Raw genomic sequence first — 20,382 nt, 5'->3', positions numbered from 1 at the left:
AGTAGTGCTTCATTGCGCAGGCGCTGCCGCCCCTCCCCGCGCCTGCTCTGCCATTGGCGGGCGAGCGGCGCGTGCGCACTGGCCACGCCCGCGACGGGAAGCGCACGAGCGGCGGCGGCGATGGAGGACGGTAGGAGTCCGGGCCCGCGCATTTGTGAGGGTGATTGCGCCGTCCTGAAGCGGGACGACGTCTTCAAAGCGGTACCCGTGCTGAGGAGGAGGTGAGGGGCCGGTCCGGGGCTTTCGATCTCGCTTGTCATCTCTCCGTCAGCCGAGGTTTCCGCCTTCCCTTCTCCCCACCCTCTCGTGAGGAGACTCCAACGGTCGTCGCGCGGCCCCGCCTGAGGGAAGGAGGGTGCCGATGTGACCCACAGCTTTAGTGCGGTGCCAGTCAGAAATAACGGCCTCGCTAGGCCGATGTGACAGGCAGCGTGAAAGATTTTAATGCCGTCTCAGTTCCTGTGACCAAAAAAACCCCGGAAGATCTCCTGGCTGCGTTTCTTGTAAGAATTTGAAAGATATTTAAGATGTTTTTTTCTTGTCGTTGTCAAACTGGTGCCGATTGAAGAGGAGAAAAGGTGCAGCAGCCTGAAAAGCATATCTTCGTCATACTCATCTCGCTGTGGCATGTAATTTCTGCGAGATGCGGCATTGCCTTGTTAATAGGGATTGGCTTCAGTGTTCTCATCGGTGTTAGACTGTAGGAAGATGCTAGCTGTGGGTTCTGAATAATTACTGCTTTGGAGAGGATGCTACGAAAGGTCTCCTATTTCTTTTTCCTAGGCCAACTGGCATAGCAAGAAGTGCCTGCACCCCAGCAGGAAATACTATAATCAGTGGACACAGCCTGGGCTCTTCCCCTTGCAGCAGACAATTTTATAGACCAATGTGTAGAAGTCAGTATTGGGTAATGTGGCCAGACATCTGATTCAGTAGCATGGAGATTTAAAGGTACTATGCTTGAATGAGACTGGTTTAAAAATGGCATAGCTCAGACCTAGGAATTTGGGAGTACTGGTTATTGACAGGCTTAATGTTCACCAGTAGAATCTGGCACCAAAATCAGGTAGTTACTCTGTTAGCCTGCAGAGCACTGCCAAGATCTGTGCATTAGGTCCCTCTTCAGTTTTTGTTTAAAACCCCTATCACAAAAGAAAGAAAAACAGTCAAAGAGTAAATATTGCCACGGGAAATTAAATAACTTTTATGTTAATTTTTCCTTTTCTATAATCTGATGAGGGTGAGGACACTCCAAGAATATGTGACAATAGCTGTGGTTGGATATTCTATTTAGAATGGTCATCAGAATGAAATTTGAGCACATGCACATAACTTCTTATCCATTTAAATTATTTTCAGTCATTTCAAGTCTTTTATAGTCATTTATTATTTTAAAATCTGGGTTGGCAGGGATTAATAGACTTTACAGGAGCAACTATAATGTCCTTAATTTTTTATTAAGAGGATTTGGTAATGTCTCTGACAAAACTTTATTCTTATGCTTTATTTAAATTCTGGATTGTATTTGGGGGTATAAATAATATCATATGTAAAATGTATGCATGAATTGCGTACTTCAGTCAGTAGAAAACTGGAAATAACAAAGAACTCAACCTTTTTGCTTAGCTTCAGAATTAGTGATGAGTATAATCAGCATAATAAGAGCTCATATTACTACCTTTTGATTCAGATGTGAGTGTGGCATATACACTGGTACCTGTTTCATTTTACAAGATCGGTATTTCTCTGGTTATCAAGGAAACCTTTGTAGGTCAGTCTGAAAGTTAAAGGCTTTGTGGATCCTGTTTTGTCTGAAGAAGGAAGAATGCAAACCTCCCTTACTGCAACCAAAATGAAAGGGATAATAAAATCCTTCCCCCCCTTTTTTTTTTATTAAACATTTCTAAGATTACAAGATATTCTGCTGTCTGTTTTCTTCATAGTCTTTTGGCAAATGTTATTTCAAAGGAGCTCTGCAAAATACAGGTTCATGCTCATCTTTTTGCACTAATCTGCATGACCCGGTCCAGATTTAAGATACTTTAGATTATTTTCATTCCTTGCCTTGTTCTGACTTTCTCTGTCAACAATGGTACTATACAATTCAAGTGCTATATCCTTGTTTTATCTGTGATTTTAGAATTCTTTTGAACTAAAAAAAAATATTTTTCTTACTGTACACTTGATTTAAGTTCTTTGTTCTTTTTCTAACCAGTTTAATGTGGTTTTGTGTTTAACAGTAGTTAGCATTTCACTTTTTATGCTTGTCCTGGTTTTCTTCAAGGATATAGGTAAAAATGGCATATATGAAGCTATAGTTTAGTTTGTGGGTTTCAGACATAGTATAAATAATGCTTTTAATATCATTAACTTTTTTATTATTTCAGAAAAATTATTTTTGAGAAGCAATGGTTCTATCTGGATAATGCCATCGGACATATTTATGGAACTACATTTGAAGTAACCAGTGGTGGAAACCTCCAGCCAAAGCAAGAGGTGGAAGAGACTACCACAGGTATTACAGAGGATTGACCGGTATTTGGAAAAACGAGTTCCAATTAATTTGTTTCTTTGATAATACCAAAGATGATGGAAAAGCTTTCTATTAATCATTTGTTAACTTAACGTTACTTATATTCTTTCTGTCATAAAAGTGCATGGTTTTGTCTTGATCTGCTGTTTCACTAGCCCTGTAACAAATAAGCTTTTTAATATGGGAGAAAATTTGAATCTTAGTTTGGGTGAAAATACATATATTAAGGTATATTTTACATATTACGTTTTATTGATTGCTTAGGCAATAATTTGCAAGGCCATGAAGCATGTGGGTTTAATCCTGAGAATTCTGCTTTCTGTGAAACTAAAATCATGTTTCTCCAACTTAAAGATATTTAGAGCTAGATTTTACAAATCTATATCCTTTTCCTTTAGAAACAAAAGAAGCAGGTACAGATAATCGTAACATAGTTGACGATGGAAAGTCTCAAAAACTGACTCATGATGACATAAAGGCTTTGAAGGACAAGGGTATTAAAGGACAGGTAAAAATAAGGTTTTGGTGTCATTTCTGTGCTACCTTGATGGTTATACTTTAGTTTATGAAATAGGCTATTCTTTTTATGGGTGCATAGATTTTGGTGCTTTTTCTTTGTTCTTCTGCTCAAGTCATGTTTTTCCTAAAGATCTGTTTTTACAAAAATGCAAAGGCTATCTTCAGAGAAAACTTCATGTAAGGTTGGCAACTTTGTCAATAGAGAGTAAAATTTTTATGGCATCAGAAGTCCTAACAGACAAAAAGGAATACTATTCTGTTAAGGAAATACAGCTTGCATAATCACCTTTTAGCTTTGTTTGTCTATAAGATTCAAAATACTGTTTCTGTGTTACAGACATATTAAAATCGTGCAATAATTAAACTATCAAAGGTGTAGGAAAGGATTATGGATAAACACCGAAACATTAACAAATAACACTACGTAACAAATGTACTATCACTGGGCCTCTAGGCGGTACCTACCAAACACATGTGATGCCTGTGTTTTATCTGCACCTCAAAAGCTAGGAATATTCTTGAGAGATCAGTTCTGTTCTGTTAGAAAAGGGATTGGTTTTTACCCTCCACTTTGTCAAAAAGAAGTGAGGCCATCTTAAATGTTAATAAACCATTGCAGCCAGTTCTGTTCTGCACATGTTACCAGGCAAAATTCTCTCTCATCTTTGGTTTACCATTTCTAATAAAAATAAGAAATTGCTCATGCTTACATCAAGTTCATCTCTTTGCATCTTGCTGTTCTGCTTTTGCCTGCTTAATAATGGATGGGTCCAAGGAGTTTAGAATGCTTCTGTTTCCATGGTTGTACTGCTCGTTGTGTTATCTCTTTGAGAAGAATGTACTAATCGGTCTGATAGCTTTGACGGTTTCTATTCGTTCTCATTAGCCGTGGCAGGATCACTCTGGCTTTTCTGTGTGTCCTCAGCATGTCTGTGCCATATATCTACCATACTTTTTATTTTAGGTTATTGAAATAGCCTACTTTTGTTAACTCTGGTTTCTGAACTGTAGCTGGATATTCATTTTAGACTGTGTTATATTAGCAGCAATAAATATTAGTCTTCCATAAATGTCTGGTAAAATCTGAACTTGTGTTTGTGAATGGCATGTCTTTGTGACGCAGGCTCAGTTTAGAGATGATTGTTATTTGAAATAAACCAACCTTGGTGTTAATGGGGTTTGATTTCCCATCACTTTCCAAATCTTCCCAGGTCCTGAGGGATAGGTGTTAGGATGAAGACATGAAGTGGCATGTATTCCCAGGGCATTGCATAGTTCTGCAGCTTCCTTTTGGCTTTTGCTTACCCTAGAGAAACATTCCCCAGTTTTCCCACTGTAAATTTTACTGGAACAAAAAACCCCAACAAAACAACCCAGACACGGCCTTTAACTTTTTCCAAGAATAAGGCAAAAAAAGAAAGATATGCTGTTTCACACCATTAATAACACATTTTAAGTGTTTGAAGGACTTTAAGAAATAATGGCTTGAAAAGCAGCAATAGCAAGTGAGAAGTACTTGCACTGCTGTATTTTGGAGCAGATTCTTAAAGTGCAATGGGAGAGGCAGTGTCCACATTGAAAATACTCCTTTTGTCATTCCTCACCACCACCCTCTCCAGAATCCTGTGTGGCTGGATTATACTATTGCTCTTCCTACACGTTTTATAGAAACTTACAATTTTAGCAATTAAACTACTTTGATCACAACAACCAAAATAGCACTCTGCAGCATTTGTTCTTGTATTGCAGGCATGGAGACAAACCCTGAGCAATGGAAATTTTTTTTTTGTTGGAGGTCTTAGTGATCCCTCCAGCTGGAACCCAAAAGTATGAGGAAGAGTTGGATTGTCAAAGGGAGGAGATTAGAACAAGGAGACCAGGAAACAAAAACTGGAATTCTAGGAAAACCTGGGAGCTGGAGAAGGAAGAAGTCGGCAGGAGTATTGTAGGAAATTGTAAATGCTAAGGAGTTTGACATCGTGCAAGGAGTTGGTACAGGAGCCTAGCACAATTTGGGAGACAGACAGAATTAAGTGGGTAAGGGAGATGTCTGATAAGTATCCAGAGTATAGGGGAAGAACTAGCACAAGATGGAAAAAAGATACCTGCAGAGAGAGAGATGCTAAAGTCAGACAAGAGACCCAAAGAGGAAGGCAGGAGCTGGATTAAAGTAAATATTACATATGACATCAGGTTCCTTGTTTTGTTTTGTTTTTGTAAGATATTTTTGCCTGTATAGCTTCACACAGGACTTGGGGTACTGTCATGTAATCCAGTTACTACGGGGAATGTTACACTGACAGAATATATGTCAGTTGTGCCATAGTAACTGACAATAAACATAACTCTGCCTCATTGTAAATACAGAATAATTGAAAGTAGCTAATCACTTAGAGGAAGCAGGGTAGTGTCATTCACATTCAGCATAGGATAAGAATATTTAGCTACTAAGGCTTCACAGTAAGGGCTGAAATAACAACTTGCTGATGCTGAAAGGAATAATCCTGCTTTTTCTTCATTTCTGGCCATACAGGTCTGCCCTCTCTCATGGGTTAGTTCTGGCACCTACTAGACTCCTTCCCCACAAAATACCCCATTTCCAGGATAACCATTTTCAGTTTATCATTTTTATGCTGGCATTATGTAGTTAAAAAGGACACCTAGAGACAGAAGTATATGATTAAATTCCTGCACATAGTCAGGGTAGTGCCTCGCTTGTCATGTTGATTAATAGAAATTTACTTTGCCATTAATGTCAATAGAAGTTAATGGTATACATGCCTTTACTGGAAGAAAATATTTTCAGTGTTTTTTAAAAAAATACTATATATGAAATGAATGAGAAATAAGTACCAGCTATAATAAAAATAAACTGTCTCTTCCAAGGAAATAGTTCAACAGTTAATAGAGAACAGTACAACATTCAGAGACAAAACAGAATTTGCTCAAGATAAATACATAAAGAAGAAGAAAAAAAAGTAAGTGAATTTTAAAATGTGGAAAATACTTAGTAGTTCTCTAATTTGTTGAGCTTGAAATAAGACTATTACTATGTGTTTCTTACAGATATGAGGCAGTTATTACAATTGTGAAACCATCCACTCGCATTCTTTCAACAATGTATTATGCAAGGGAACCTGGAAAAATTAAGTAAGTTTTCGTTTTGTTTCTTTTTTCAAATTGTAACAGAAAGATATTTTAATATTTTTCAAAATACCTGTATTATACCAGAGTATATATGTTGCAGATGGAGTGACACACTTCGCTTGTAAGGGAGAAGTAGCAATATGTTTATTGATATAAAATAGCGATTTAACAAGGTTTGATGTTAAACCACTGATGGCTTTACTAAGATTCTATAGCAAGGTACACTTGATTATTTACTGCATAGAGGACAGGGTCAGGCAAAACTGTCAGGGAGACCCTCCTGTCGAGTCACAAGGTTCAGAGCGGACCCCCTTGCGTTCTAAACTCCTCAGAGAGGAGTCTAGGTGCGGCTGGATCCACTCCTAGTCCCAGACTTGGTCAACAGTTTATATCTAAAGGATTATATACGTGCAATCAATCCTTTACATCACTTAGCTAAGATTTCAAAGTTTAGCATGCTTTTAATCACTTATCAAGAATCCGTTGCGGCAAGGACTCCCTCAGCCTCGAGGAGTAACCTTGAGAGGTGTCCCTACTCAGGGGGAGATCCTGGCATTCAGTCTGCTGCCATGTAGGAGAGCTCAGTGGGCCCTGGGCTGCCTGCTGTTTATGGAGTAAGATAATTTACATACTGACTACAGATGTTAGTTTCTTCCAGATTTGGCTTGAGTCGGACATTGACCAGCACAGTGGTTAGGTGGGTGCATTGCTCGAATTAGCCCTTGGCTATCGTGTTGTTATCTGTCCCCCCCGAATCCACATGACCGGACGCATCCGTTACGACCCCCACTGGTGATTATCACTCGAGCAGGGTTATGGGATATACAGGTCAGGTTTGGGGGGGACAGGGAGCACACCGTCACAATACAATACTCACATTTCTTCTTTTTTTCCTGTTAATGGAAAGATTGCAAATTCATGAAAAATAATATGATATAGAAAACGAATCAATATGCTATTGCAGCAAAGAGGAAAACTGTTTTGCATGCAGCATCAACTTTTACCAAATTTCCCTACCACCACCATCTTGCTAATTACCTATGTAGGCAGAGGCTCTTTGCATTTTCAGAGGTATCTCTTACCCGGTTTTGGTCAGTGGCATATCCTCTCTTTTCTGGCTCAGTAATCAAAATAACAAGCCACCTACCAGAAGCAGGGGTTTTTGTCTTTAATGTGTTAGGGATTCAAAATCTTCTTCAATCAGAAGTCTCGAGAGTTTAAAAACATGGAGTTAACATTCAGGGGTGGGAGTGGGGGGGCAATGACAGCAGAGATCTAGCTGCAGTTGATTTTCTCTTACCTAAATTAAATGATACATTGTTACAGACATTGTTTAAGATGGACTGATTTGTTATTTTTAAAGTAGCAATAGTAGATCTAAGAAGCTGAGCTTGAAAACCTGAAATTTATGTTATTTAAGGCTTCTCAAACCTTTTTCCTTCTCCTTCCTCCATCTCCTTCACTTGGCTTTATTTATCTATTAAGATCAGTTGTGATTTCCTTGGCCATCACCAGTCTCTTCAGTGCATGTGCTATCGTCAGTAGTTAGGTTTTGATCCTGGATTGCAGGTGGTGTGTGCTACTGCCAAACAGATGAAAATCACAAAGAATACATTACTGGATTAGGAAATGCATTCAAATACAATTTGTTCTTTACCAAACTGACATGTCAGAGAAAACAAAAAAAAAGAAAAGTTTAAAAATATTTTGTCTGACTGACATGGCATGTGATGTCCACTTAAGTATGTACACCCTACTTCATATCCTACTTTTGCTATTCCCTGCTAATTTCTTGTTGGCTCTGGTTCTAGTCCTTCTTTATTACCAGATGGTTAATTGTAAGTTTCTGCTCTGCATGGTGACTCTGAAGACCACTATGTTGTTCCTGAAAACCTACCTGTAATCCAACTTTTTTTGACAGGCTCCTGAGCTGATACGTAGTATTTCTAACTCTAAGAAAACTAACTCGATATTTCTTAAAACCCTTTGTCTTCTAGCCACTTGCGATATGACACCCTAGCTCAGATGTTGACTTTAGGAAACATCCGTGCTGGCAACAAGATGATTGTAATGGAAACATGTGCAGGCCTTGTGCTGGGTGCGGTGATGGAGCGAATGGGAGGTAAGTAACACGGTAGCTTTGGTAATGTACAGACTGAGGCCTTACTTGAAACTTAAGAAATACGCATCAAAAGGCAGTACTCAAAATACTTTCCTCAGTTTTTAAAATCTACTTTTACTGTCTCCAGTATTCAAAGAGATACTTGTTTTTCCATTGGAGAAAGTTGTATTTTGCATATTTCAGTTGGATTTATTTTTCACTATTTAAAAAAAAAAAGATTAAAGTTGATATCACTGTACATTTAGTTTCTGTCTCAGCATAATGACATTGTGTTCAGAAAAGGCTGTAAGCAGCTTGTATGCAGATTCTTCCCAGGCTTCTGGGAAGTCCGGGAAAGTGAATGGCAGAAAACAGGAATAGTAACACTGGAATTCAGACAGCCCGCAGCACTGAAAATGTTGTTATTCCTCTTGTTCACTGCGCCAGGGATTTAATGTCTGCAAAACGTGTAGTTTAAAAGTAGTATGTGACATTTTCTTGAACATATTCTAGGAGAAGTTTGACCTGTTTTTTTATTTCTCAAACTCAGTTAATTAGTTTAATCATAAATCATTCAAAGACACTAGACAGAGGTGACAATTATATTCCAGAAGCCCAGAAAGGTAGGAAATGTGATGTAATGTTGTGCACCCAGATGTGTTGTCTGTTGACTGAGAAGCACACAGGCAGCTGTACTATAAATTGGTTTTGTTTCAGCAACTTTTGGCCATAGGGATACTTTCTGAAGCAAATTAAGTAAGATGCAATTTCAATATAACTATTGAAAAGTTCTTTTTAGTATGTTTAAACATCTGACATCTCTTCCTTTAGAGTCTGTGTTGAAGAAATTTTTTACCTATTAATGCTGTTTAAATTAGCTTTTTTTTTTTTTTTTTTAATCAAACCCACTCCGTGGTTATAAGTAACAAATACTGTAGAAAATTTGTCTTTTAAATCTTAATTAAATTAGCTTTTCTAACAATTTGCCACTGCCTAGATGTTCTGTGCTAATCCTAAATACATGTTTAATACATGCATAATCTTTGAGTTACCTTGTCCTTTTGAGTTGCAGTAACTGTTGTCCTTCCAATAAAGATTTTCTACCTTGAGGCATACTTTAGCAGCCTGTTAAATTTGATGAAGGTTAGATTAAGAGCAGGCAATTTACTTACGTATTCTTAAATGAATGCTTCATTTAAGCATTTTTGCTTAAATATTCTATTTAAGAAATTCTAGCTTTCCAGTGTGTTTTTGATTCTTTTGCTCTCATAGGCTATGGATCCATTATTCAGATGTATCCAGGAGGAGGACCTGTTAGAGCTGCTACCAGTTGTTTTGGATTTCCAAAACTTTTTTTTGATAATCTTCATGAATTTCCTCTCAGCAAAGTGGATAGTCTCCTCTCTGGGACATTTTCTACAGAGACTCTGCCTTCAGAACCTGAAGATAATGCGCTACTGGAGGAAGAAAGCAATGGATTGACTGATGAGAAGCAGACTTCCCTACAGGAAGCAGAAGAGGAATCTGCTGCTGAAGCAGCTATGGAGATCAGCCAAACAGAAGAACAAGAAACAATGGACATTAATGCTGAAGATGTAGAATTTAAAGAGAACAAAGAAAAAGAAAATAAAGAAAATGTAAGAATATTTGTTGTGGCTATTCAAATTTTACAACATCTATATACTTAAAACTCTGCCGTCTGAATCAGACATGCTGAAATACAGCTTATTCAGGTGTTAAAATGGAACTCTGGAAGTTGTCTTTTGTCTTTCATTAAGCCACCTAAGATGCAAAAAATGAAAATTCAGTCCATGCAATAGTGATCTAATATATAATTACCAGTTAAAGTGCAAACTATTTGTTTTGTTGTTCAAAGGTTCGGGAAAAGCAAAGAAAACAATGGGAGAGAAGGAAAAAGCTAATAGAAACTGCTGCTTTGTTGAGAGAGAAGAATGCTGATGGGTGAGTGAGTTTGTAATCAGAAAGGTCTTCTGCTTGAAAACACATCTACGGAAAATAATTTTCTTTGAAACAAATAAAAGCTTTGTTTGAAAAATACCATATTTTTTTTCTTAATATTTACAAGCAAGCAGTCAACCCAGGTGTGTGGGGGGTCTTGTTTGGTTCTGGTTGAGCTTTTTTCTGTTATTTAAATGGTTTGAAATGTCATGATGTAAAAGTCATAGTTTCCTGACTAGCTGTGAGTAAAAAAAAAAAAAAAAAAAAAATCTATTCTATCCAAAGAGAAACAGAATCCAGGCAGAATTTAAATGACTGACGATAAAAATCAAAAGATTCTAACTGGCAAAGCAGAACCTCAGGTTTTAAGTTTATTAAATTGAAACTAAGTTTGTTGTTTTGGGGCTTTGGTTGGTTGGTTGGTTTTTAGAAACTCATTTCTTTTTTACACAGGAAAAACACATAACTTAATTTTACCTGCTTTAGCCAGGATTGATTGTTCTCAAGGAACAATTTCACATTAAGATTTAATATCAGAAGTTTAAAACAAATACGATAAACATATTCCTAGAAATTCAGCCCCACAATAGTGCAAGAGCATTTGGTGGTTGTGACTTTTTCATGATGTTCTTAGCAAATGCTGGAGTGATTTGAGTTAATCAACTAACATTGATTTAATTCATTTAATAACATTCATATTAATTTTTTCCTCCTAAGAATATTGGCTCACTGGGAATAAAGCCATTCTGCTCAGATAAATTTTAATACACATTTATTGGTTATGTTTAAATGCTTGTGTAATTTTTGGTTTTATTATTATGAAATGTTTTAACTCATGCTCATTCATATTTTAGTATATCTCATCTAGCATATTCAAGTCACAGAATTAGCATTTTCTGTAAAGATGCAGAGGCAGGTCATTCAGTGTTCTCTGAAGCAATAAAATGTTAAAGGAGGTTTGTAAAAGTACTGCACATCTGTTTGGCAGCAGCAGCACCACTGGTGATGCCTGTGGATGACCATTAAGCTGCCTCAACAGTGGTAGTGTTTTGTGCTGGTTTTACTGCTGTCCCCTGCACCCATCATTATAATTGATGTCTGTGCATAGTCTGGCAAAGCCAAAATTAATGTTTGACTTCACTTGATTCTTCCTGTAATGTAAAATAGTATACTCGGTTGTTGATTGAGTTCAAGGAAGCCTATTTAATATTTGTCTCTTGTTCATTTGTTGTCAATCACTTGCATATTTCTTTTGTCCTTTGTAATGCATGAAAGCTGTAACAAATTATATGCTTGAAGGGATGAGCGATTTCTTGCTCTAGGAAGCCTTCAGCATGATAGGGGGGAAGAGAAGTTTATGGTTGCCTGAAGGCACTGTCCCAGATGGCTCAATCAAGATCACCTTTGTTTAGTCATCTGCCTTTTATAGCCCGCCATTTGTTTAGATCAAGAACCACAGGGTACATACACTGCTAAGCCAGGAAAAATTGGCATGGAATAAAGAAATGCTTCGAGCTAATGACTTGGCACGTGAGTAGAAGTAGGCAGGGAAGTTAGGATTTTATTTTGTTTTGTTTTGCAAGAGAGAAACAGCAGAAGGATAGGTAAAAGCTGGTTAACATTGGAGGTGGGGAGAAAGATTAGGACTTAACTGTCAGAGTAAAAAACTGGTTGTTAGGTAAAGTTGGGCATCAACTTTAGGAGAATTACTTCTTGAGGTCCTGAATTGTACAACGTTTATGTCTTCTGTGCTGTTATGTGGTAAAACATTGCTTGTACTAGATCTATTTGTTAATTCCATTCATGAGAGTTGAAGCCTGTCATAGGTCTTTGAGGGGGAGAAAAGGAAGACAATTCATTAGGGATTTGGTATTCTTCTAAGGAAGACTTTTTTGAAGATAGACTATTAAGTTTTTCTGATACAGTGAAAGCAGAAACTGGTTTATAGACACTCCACGTGTTCAGAATTAGACCACAACCCCTCTCTCTACCCTTCCCTGCCCTTCCCCTACCTCCTCCTTCTCCCCTCTCACCCATTACATTAATTTCATGACTGGCCAGACTACCTGCTGACAGCAGTATGTGCTGCCATATGAGAGAACAGAATTTGATTTTTCAGAGTCTCTCTCATCCCTCACTTACCTTCCTATTGTCTGGCAGAGCTCCTGGCAGTGTCAGCGCAGCACTCCAAGCCTTCCAAGGCACAGTCTGGAGTCTTTTTTCTTTACAGTCCACTTGGTTAATTACTGGAACACAATTTTTTTGAGGTTTGGAATTAGGGTTAAATCTGTAGCCTGCAAGGCCATGGCCAGCAGAAAACTGAAACAGAAGCAACTGTAAAATTGTCTCGCCTCTTTATATCCATTGTGTTTAGGAAATTGAACCTCAGTTTTTACCTCCCTTTTGTTAGGCAAGTTTGATGGTATCTCCAGTGATGTACATTCTGCTGGAGAACAAATGTTAATCAATTGATGGGTCTTTTCATATAGTAACCGTATACTAGAGAATTAGTTTAATTAGCCCATTCTTTCTGCACAAGTACAATTTATTAACTCACTGAATCTTAACCATTTCTTGCAGTATAGTTTAGGAGTGGGGGGGGGGGGGGGTTTGGTAAAAACTCTAGATACCTGTGGAGAATCTTAAGCATCTGTAAATACGAGTTATAATCTGATATTAAAATGAGGATGAAGAAGAAAATACGATGCCTTTAAGTTGGCAAGGACATAATTTCTTTTTAAAAGGTTTTCAGTCATGCCCGTTAAGGGATTATTTTCTTTTTAAGTAATAACTTTTTTATATAAAACTGTATTTAATGAAGATTACCCAGTCTAAAGAATCACAACTGAGGTTACATTCTAAGCAACAATTAGCAGTCACAAAATTTAAATTGTATTTGGACAATGGTCTTAGGGTAGAGAAAGCAGCATGCAAATTCTTGGGTTGTAAGAATTATTGTAGAGCTCAACACAGCTTCTGCAATGCGTTTAATATACTGCACTGTAGGGAGCAAGTGTTTTATCCTCTTAATTATGCAAGTAGGAAATCATGATTTGTTTTTATATTTGGGGAGTTGTTAGAGCCATGAAAACATGCTGATTAGCAACATTTAAGCTATAATTGATCGCTGTGCTAAGTAGGAGAAAATGTCACTTGAATAGGTTTTAGAAGCAGAAAACTAATGCGCGTGAAATTTCTTCTGCAGCTTAATTGTGGCCAGCAAGTTTCATCCCACTCCTTTGTTACTTTCTTTATTGGAATTTGTTGCTCCTTCAAGGCCTTTTGTTGTCTACTGCCAGTATAAAGAGGTAAATCAAGTACGTTACTTTAGCTGTTACCGTTCAAGTTTGAGACTCTTCTGCTGTATAACCTACTGTTTGGTTTTTTTTAAGCCATTATTAGAATGTTACACAAAGCTGAGGGAAAGAGGCGGTGTTATTAACCTAAAGCTGTCTGAAACCTGGCTACGAAACTACCAGGTAAGGATTCCAGTAAGTGGCTGTCAAAACTGCAATACTGGGGAGCAAAACACTCTCCGAAAATACGGTTTTTGGACTGACCAAAACAATGTATAAGCTCATGCATGTGTTTTACCTGAGAGCAGTGGGAAAATATTCTGAAGAGATTTAATGCTTCCTTGCAACAATTTCAAATGGAAATACTTTATTTTCTTCTTACAGAGCATTTCATTTAAACATTTTGCTGAAATACTTGTAGCACACTGACAGATGTAATAGTTGTGCTGCTTTAGTGGCTAGCCTAAAGCAAGGGACAATCTAATGTCATATAAGAGAGGTGTAGCAAAATACTGCACGTGTTTATTAATTTCCAGTTGGTTTGATGGCTGAAAAAAAAAATTTGTAACGTTAAGAATGGTGGTGACTTACAAAAGTCAGTGTCTTCAAATAACACGTTTCCTGGAACTAAAGTAACAAGAAGCTTCCAGTCTGGGAACTGAACAATGAACACAAGGTGAGAGGGGAGAATGTCTCCACAGTGGAAAATGTCAGTTGGACTACCTTTGTTGGAACAAGGTGTTTGCAAATGTGGAGTACCCTCTCAACTATGGAGCAGAAGCATGTCTGATCTCTAAGCAGCTTACCACCTCTGAAGAGGTTCTTGCATTTTACTGATTTTCTCCTTGCCCATAGCTTCTGGAGTCCATAAGAAATTACTGTCTAGGGGATGACTTAATTCAAGGGTGGCCACAATTGCTGACTATTGATCAGGCAACCAAATTGGGAATGATCAGGAGATTCATAGATGAAGATGTTCACCCAAGTCAGGCTTGGCAACAGTTACTGTGCCTGGGTGCAGTTAGGAACAATACACATAAATCAGCTTAGACCTGGGACAGCAGTCAAAGCAAGGAGGAAGCATAAGCAAAGAGAAAGCATTTACAGAAACGAGTAATGTAGCTCAAAGTGATGGTCCGTTGCTGTGTCTTACCTTAAGGGGGTAGCTATATAAAGATTATACTGACAGAACTGGAAATTACTGCATTACTTAATGCTGTTGTGTTAAGACCAGCTGTGGTTTCTTGCAAAGTGCACCAGTTCTGAACACATTAATGAGACTTCAATGTATCACAGACCTTGACTTTATAACTTTGCTGGAAATGCCACAAAGAAGTAATCAGTAAGGCAGCAGCCTGTATTCTTACATGTTTCTGTAACTGGTTTCTGGTATGCAGATACTTTGCCCTTTGAAGATAAATACACTTTCCAAACGGCTGTTTGTTGTGGTGGCTGGAAAAAAAAAATTACATCTTACACTGTAAGCTTAAATTACACAATTTGATGTGCACATATAGAGTGAGTTTTTACAGATGCTTGTTGGTTGGTTTTTTTTGTTTGTTTGGGTTTGTTGTTTTTTTTTAAAGGTCTTACCAGATCGAAGCCATCCAAAACTGACAATGAGCGGAGGTGGAGGGTACCTTCTGTCTGGTACCACTGTTGTCTTGGATAAGGGCAAATCGGATTCTAGTAGTTTAGAAGCACTGAAGATGGAAGAGCCATCATCTAAAAGATGCAAAGTTCAAGACCTTCATTGTTAATATTTGAAGTATTGATTTGTTTTTTAGATCTCAGGAGTCTTACTGTTAGTAAAATAACAAATATACTTTCTGTGCTCTTGACGGTACAGAAATTGTACCTGTCATACATCTGTCAGCAAAAAGCATCAGAACTGTGTGGTAGGGAGGATTGTCTTGCTCTTTATCAGTTTACACGATCAGAATGAGAAGCAGGTGTCCCTTGGAAGCAAATGTCACACTGAAAACACAGTAACTTCAAAAAGAAGAGAAGATCAAGAGAAGATAGAACATCAGTGAAGGCATTCTGTTTTGTTTGTTGCCAAAAGTGGATATGATGAAGTAGTTTTTTAAAAGGTTGAGTCCGAATCAACACATCTAACTTAGCTCCCCATTTTCCCACAACAGCATCAGGGTAAAACATTCTGCGTAGTGATCTGCTCCCCCTTTGGACACAGAACCTGGCTGCGTTCAGTAGTTTAAGGAACTAGAACGAACAGCAAAAGTCATACACTTTTCTTTCCAAAGGAACAATAAAAAGAGATTAAGACCAGAACTTTACAGCATGACCTCATGTTTTCCTGAAATAAATACAGAAGAGAAAGTGCATGTTCATAAATTAAAATACCAAATATTTAAACAGAATGTCTTCATTAGTATTGCCTGTCATTTTCCTGGGAGTTGTTGTATGTTTTTATTTTAAGATATGACTATTTTGAAAACTGCTATATGTATATATATTTATTCTACTGTTTTATCTTTAATGATGTGTAGCTTTTTTATTAATTTTTTTAACTTTGCATTTGCCATTTCAATTAAACTGCAGGATGTTTTTCCTAATGAGATTTATTTTCTTTTTCTTACTTTTCTCCTCTTTTTGGAAATAAAAGGGTCTAGCAGAGGCTTTAGGAGGAGAATACCCTCGCTGGCTGCACCCCACTGAACCCCCAGTGGGGAGCTTTAGGCCCGTATGGGAGCTGGTAGAGCCAGCAGGACTTGGCTTCCATTCCTGAACTTACTCGTCAGGGGGAAGCTGGAGCTTTGGGATCAAGTAATCAGACTTCATAAAGTTGTAAAATTCTGTACATTGATAAAAGTAATGCTCTTCTAGGACACCATTAGCTCAAAACAACATAAAACAGGGGCTGTAATTTGTGTAAAGAAGCAGTTAAAGATTTCTCTTACGTGAACAGGTACAGTGTATCTTCAGGTGTTTGTCTGCCTCTGTTCTGTTTTTTGTAAACTTCCCATTTTTATTTTTTTTGTCTATTTTTATGGAAAGCTTTTCTTCTCTTACTTACATGAAGAACACATAAATGGAGAGATTGTAGGTTTCACCGTCTCCTCTGTATTCCACCAACCATACGGATCTGAAAAGCATGCTTTGCACCTCTCACCTTTCTGTACAGCGTAAGTGTTGCAGATCACATGTAGGGAATAGAAAGGTGATGTGTGGTTTTTACTAAGTTTTTTTTTAAATTCTGGATTTCTCAACTTCTTTCAAGAACTAATGGGGAAAAGTGTGTGTGTGTGTGTGAAGATAAGTCTTGCTTTACTACATATCTCCACACATGCATACTAAAGGTAAACTGGGACTTTGACAGCAGCTAACACCCAGTATGTGATGAAATTCTGAGACAACCTAGCTTAGAGCAATGGATGAGAGCCTGGAAGCTACGGAAAGGCAAGAAAGTGATGAAGTCAGTGTAAGCCAGGAGATTAATACCGAAAAATTATCTTTGCCTCAGTTTTCTTACCTGTCAAGCAGGCATAGGCACTGCTCTGCCACTTCCATTGAGCTGGTAGGTACACGGCTGTCATATTTATAGCACTACAAAGGTATAAAAACTTACGCAGTAAAAGTTAGGTTAAGCAACCAACATATGTTTTAAATCTGACTTCTTATCATATATAATGTGCTAAAAATAATAACATGAGAAAAAAAAATCTCTTCTATTTGTATAATAAAAAGATCAGTTTTGAGAAATAAACAATATTGGAACACCTGAAAGATTACTTCAGATCAAAGCCAAACTGGCTTCATTTCACCAGCACTCTCAGTACTGAATCCTGTCCCCCAGTTTTTAAATGTGCCATAATGCTTGTACCAATGAAGGATAGTAAGAAACCAAGAAATAATTAATGTAAAATATTTAAAAGTATTGACATTTCAAGCTGATGGAACATATTCTGTATGTGCATCTTGATGTAACATTGTTCCTATTTTAATTGAAACACATGAATAAATGTAACTAAAGAGAGAAGCATTGTAGAAATCCAAGTTATGATTGTTTGAAACTCTAGGGAGCCTTTATATTTTTACAAGTAACAAATTAGGGAAAATACAGAACAAATGAGAAGAAAGAGAGTGCATCCTGCAAGATCTTAACATAAGTAGAAAATAAATGACATAATGAAAAGCATCTCTAAGAGAAAGGACAAGGTGGTGGAGCAAAAGGAAGGCAATACTTGCATACCTGTATTTAGTCTCCATAAAGCATAGCTCAGGAACCTGACCATCACTAGCGCCTCAAGGCAGGCTGTCCAGGGACTTTGATCTTCAGAACTATAGAACATAACAAATTGGTATAACCTAATTTTGGTCAATGACGTGTAGATAAGGAACAGGGAAGGGTAGTGGCAGAAGCCACCCTTGTGAAAGAGCAGAGACCTGGCTTTGGGTTGGCAGCCTGAAAAGCCCATACAGGCATATTTGCTGTATGAAGGGCTATCGCTGGGATGGCACGTTACCTTACAGCGCAAGTGCTCATCAAACCTGTCTGTCTCAGCTGTGGTTACAGTCACCTTAGCTGAACAGTGGCTGCCTTCAAATGATTGTTGAAAAAAAATTTGTTGGCACTTTTTCAAAAACTTGCCTACAGCTTCAAATGGGCACCTGCTGTCAGAAAAGAGCAGTTGTTACTTTGCAGTCTGGAAATGAGTGCATTGTCTATGTCTGGCCACATTTGTGTCTCCTGAAGTACTCCAAGCTTGAAATCTGCCCAGTGAGGGTGATGAAGGAGATCCAAGTGCTATTTACACCTCAGAGGAACTTCAGCCTTCCTCCAGCAGTTGGCAGCACCCAATCTCACCAGCCAACTGAAACGCTCAAGCCTCTGCTTCTGTAATGCGCTGCGGGTCTTTGGCAGGTCTGGGCCTGGTCAGGCAAAGGTATCGCCGTGCTTAGAAGTCACTTGGTACCTGGTTTTATTCCTCTTTAGTCACAAAGCAGAACATAAAACTGCCTTCACTATGCAAATTTGCTGAAAACAGCAATATTTCTAGTAGTTACCAAGCTTTCCATTCCTGTGTTTTACTAAAACTACATATCAAATTTACCATTATCCAGGGGTGCATGAGCCAGAAGCGGGACAACGCTTTTTCAGAAGCCAAAACCACCATTTCTGCTTCCTTTGATTTCCTGGAACAAGGTTATGCATCTTAATACACCAATACTTGTTTTAAATTGTACCACCTAACTTCGATGCCAAAAGCACGCAATTTGCCTTTAAATAATGCAAATTAGTGTAAATTGTATTGGAGGGCTGTTTTAAAAAAAAGCTTGAACAGACAATGCAAACGTGTAGATAAAAATAGAACAGTCAAGGGCAAGGAGCAGTCAAAATAGCTACTGGGCTCTCGGTGCTTGTGTCATCAGCCCCGCAGAACAACACAAGCAGAACAAAGATGACAAATAAAAGGGCTGTCACAACGCTCTTGAAAGCTATTGAATGATACTTGATTTTAAAGTCTTTCAAGGGACATGTTTCTAAGCAAAACATTGCTGATTCATGAATGCGTATTTGCATAACCTTAGCTTTTAAAAAAAATTACTAAAGTTGCATACTTGAACAATTTAGGTTTTCTGTGCTACAATTAAAGCTATTTGCTTTTAGCTATTTATGTACTCACAGACATGCTTTCTCTCATACCAGCTGGGGGGGAAAAAGTACCATGCTGCAATACTTATTGTAGGGTATTCTAGATTTTAAAAGGGAGAGTCTCGGAATTTGAAGACAGCAAAGTATTTCTGCAGCTGGGATGCTTTCTAACTTTCCTTACTGTTGCTGGAAGTCTGGTGAAACCATGGTCCTACTGAAGTCAAAATTCTGTCAACTTCTTTGAGCCAAGATTCAATCTTCATGTACCTTAACCAAACAAGATGAAACGTTTGAGTGGTCTTACCAAAATCCCTAGGCATAGACATGCTCACACAGTTCAAGGATCAGTAGCACACTGAATATTTTCAGTTCATATTGCCTTACAGTTAATTGGAGAGTATGTTTGTCTTTTAATGAGCAGGTGGATTAAATGGGTTAAGCTGAGATGATAGATACTGCACATTTACTAATAATGTGACTCAGCTGAATTCTCTGTATAGCACTTCTCTCCTGTGTGTGGTGTTATACAAGTAACTGAAGATACTGTCACAGCAGAAAGTCTTTTAAAAACACATTTGGGTAAGTTTAATTAAATTGAACCCCAGATATTTAGAGTAATTGAAACTGATTATGGGATCATTTCTTTTACTGCTTCATAGTGTCATAAGATTACCAAATGGCTCCTTCCACACACCACTTGCTCATGTAAGGCATCGTACCATTTAGTACACAGAGCCCATCCTGCCCCCACCTCGCTGGCTGCCCAGAAACTCGCCTTGCGCAAGATCAGCCCTGCTCCAATGCAGCACACGGGCTCTGCAACACTTCTCACCAGGACCTGCTTGCCTGCAGTAGGCAGAAAGAACATGTTAGCCAAGCATGTTTGGTAGGTGGTTAAATTAATGCGACTACTTAGTCTGAGTAAGTGGCAAAACCAATCCACTACATAACGCATTGATTCTGAAGCACCACGTGCTTTCCAAATTAACAAGCATCCATTTGGTGTTGCAACCTCTTTGCTTCTTTAATGACTAATTTCCGGAACTAAATAATTCGCAGGCCATTTACGAGTTACCGGAGCACATTAATTGGCATTCCTTCTTACCTCTTGTGCTCTTGCTAACTGGCACATAAAAGGCACAGATAGGCTCCTTGTAATTTTAAAAAAATATTGGTGAACCACAAGCCAACATTTTGTACACAATCTATC

At 38.1% G+C, this 20,382-nt stretch overlaps 1 protein-coding gene across 6 annotated transcripts; it reads left to right on the top strand.

Moving 5' to 3' along the window:
- The first annotated feature begins 50 nt into the window (after positions 1-50).
- On the top strand, positions 51-16,628 carry TRMT6 (tRNA methyltransferase 6). 6 transcript variants are annotated; one of them, XM_030023536.2, is made up of 12 exons: positions 64-221; positions 784-951; positions 2,388-2,515; positions 2,932-3,041; positions 5,939-6,030; positions 6,119-6,202; positions 8,197-8,321; positions 9,573-9,937; positions 10,177-10,262; positions 13,465-13,567; positions 13,652-13,738; positions 15,142-16,628. In XM_030023536.2, exons 6-12 carry the CDS (start codon positions 6,171-6,173, stop codon positions 15,313-15,315), a joined length of 972 nt encoding a protein of 323 aa, XP_029879396.1. In that variant the 5' UTR covers positions 64-221; positions 784-951; positions 2,388-2,515; positions 2,932-3,041; positions 5,939-6,030; positions 6,119-6,170; the 3' UTR covers positions 15,316-16,628. The 6 variants fall into 6 exon arrangements, with proteins under 6 accessions (XP_029879394.1, XP_029879396.1, XP_029879397.1 ...); XM_030023534.2 differs by lacking the exon at positions 784-951 and having other exon boundaries at positions 51-221; XM_030023537.2 differs by lacking the exon at positions 2,932-3,041.
- The last annotated feature ends 3,754 nt before the right edge of the window (positions 16,629-20,382 follow it).

Source organism: Aquila chrysaetos, chromosome 8 (genome assembly GCF_900496995.4).
Source record: "Aquila chrysaetos chrysaetos chromosome 8, bAquChr1.4, whole genome shotgun sequence".
NCBI lineage: Eukaryota > Metazoa > Chordata > Aves > Accipitriformes > Accipitridae > Aquila > Aquila chrysaetos.
Note: the sequence above shows the minus strand (reverse complement) of the source record. Positions and strands in the feature narration are given on the sequence as shown.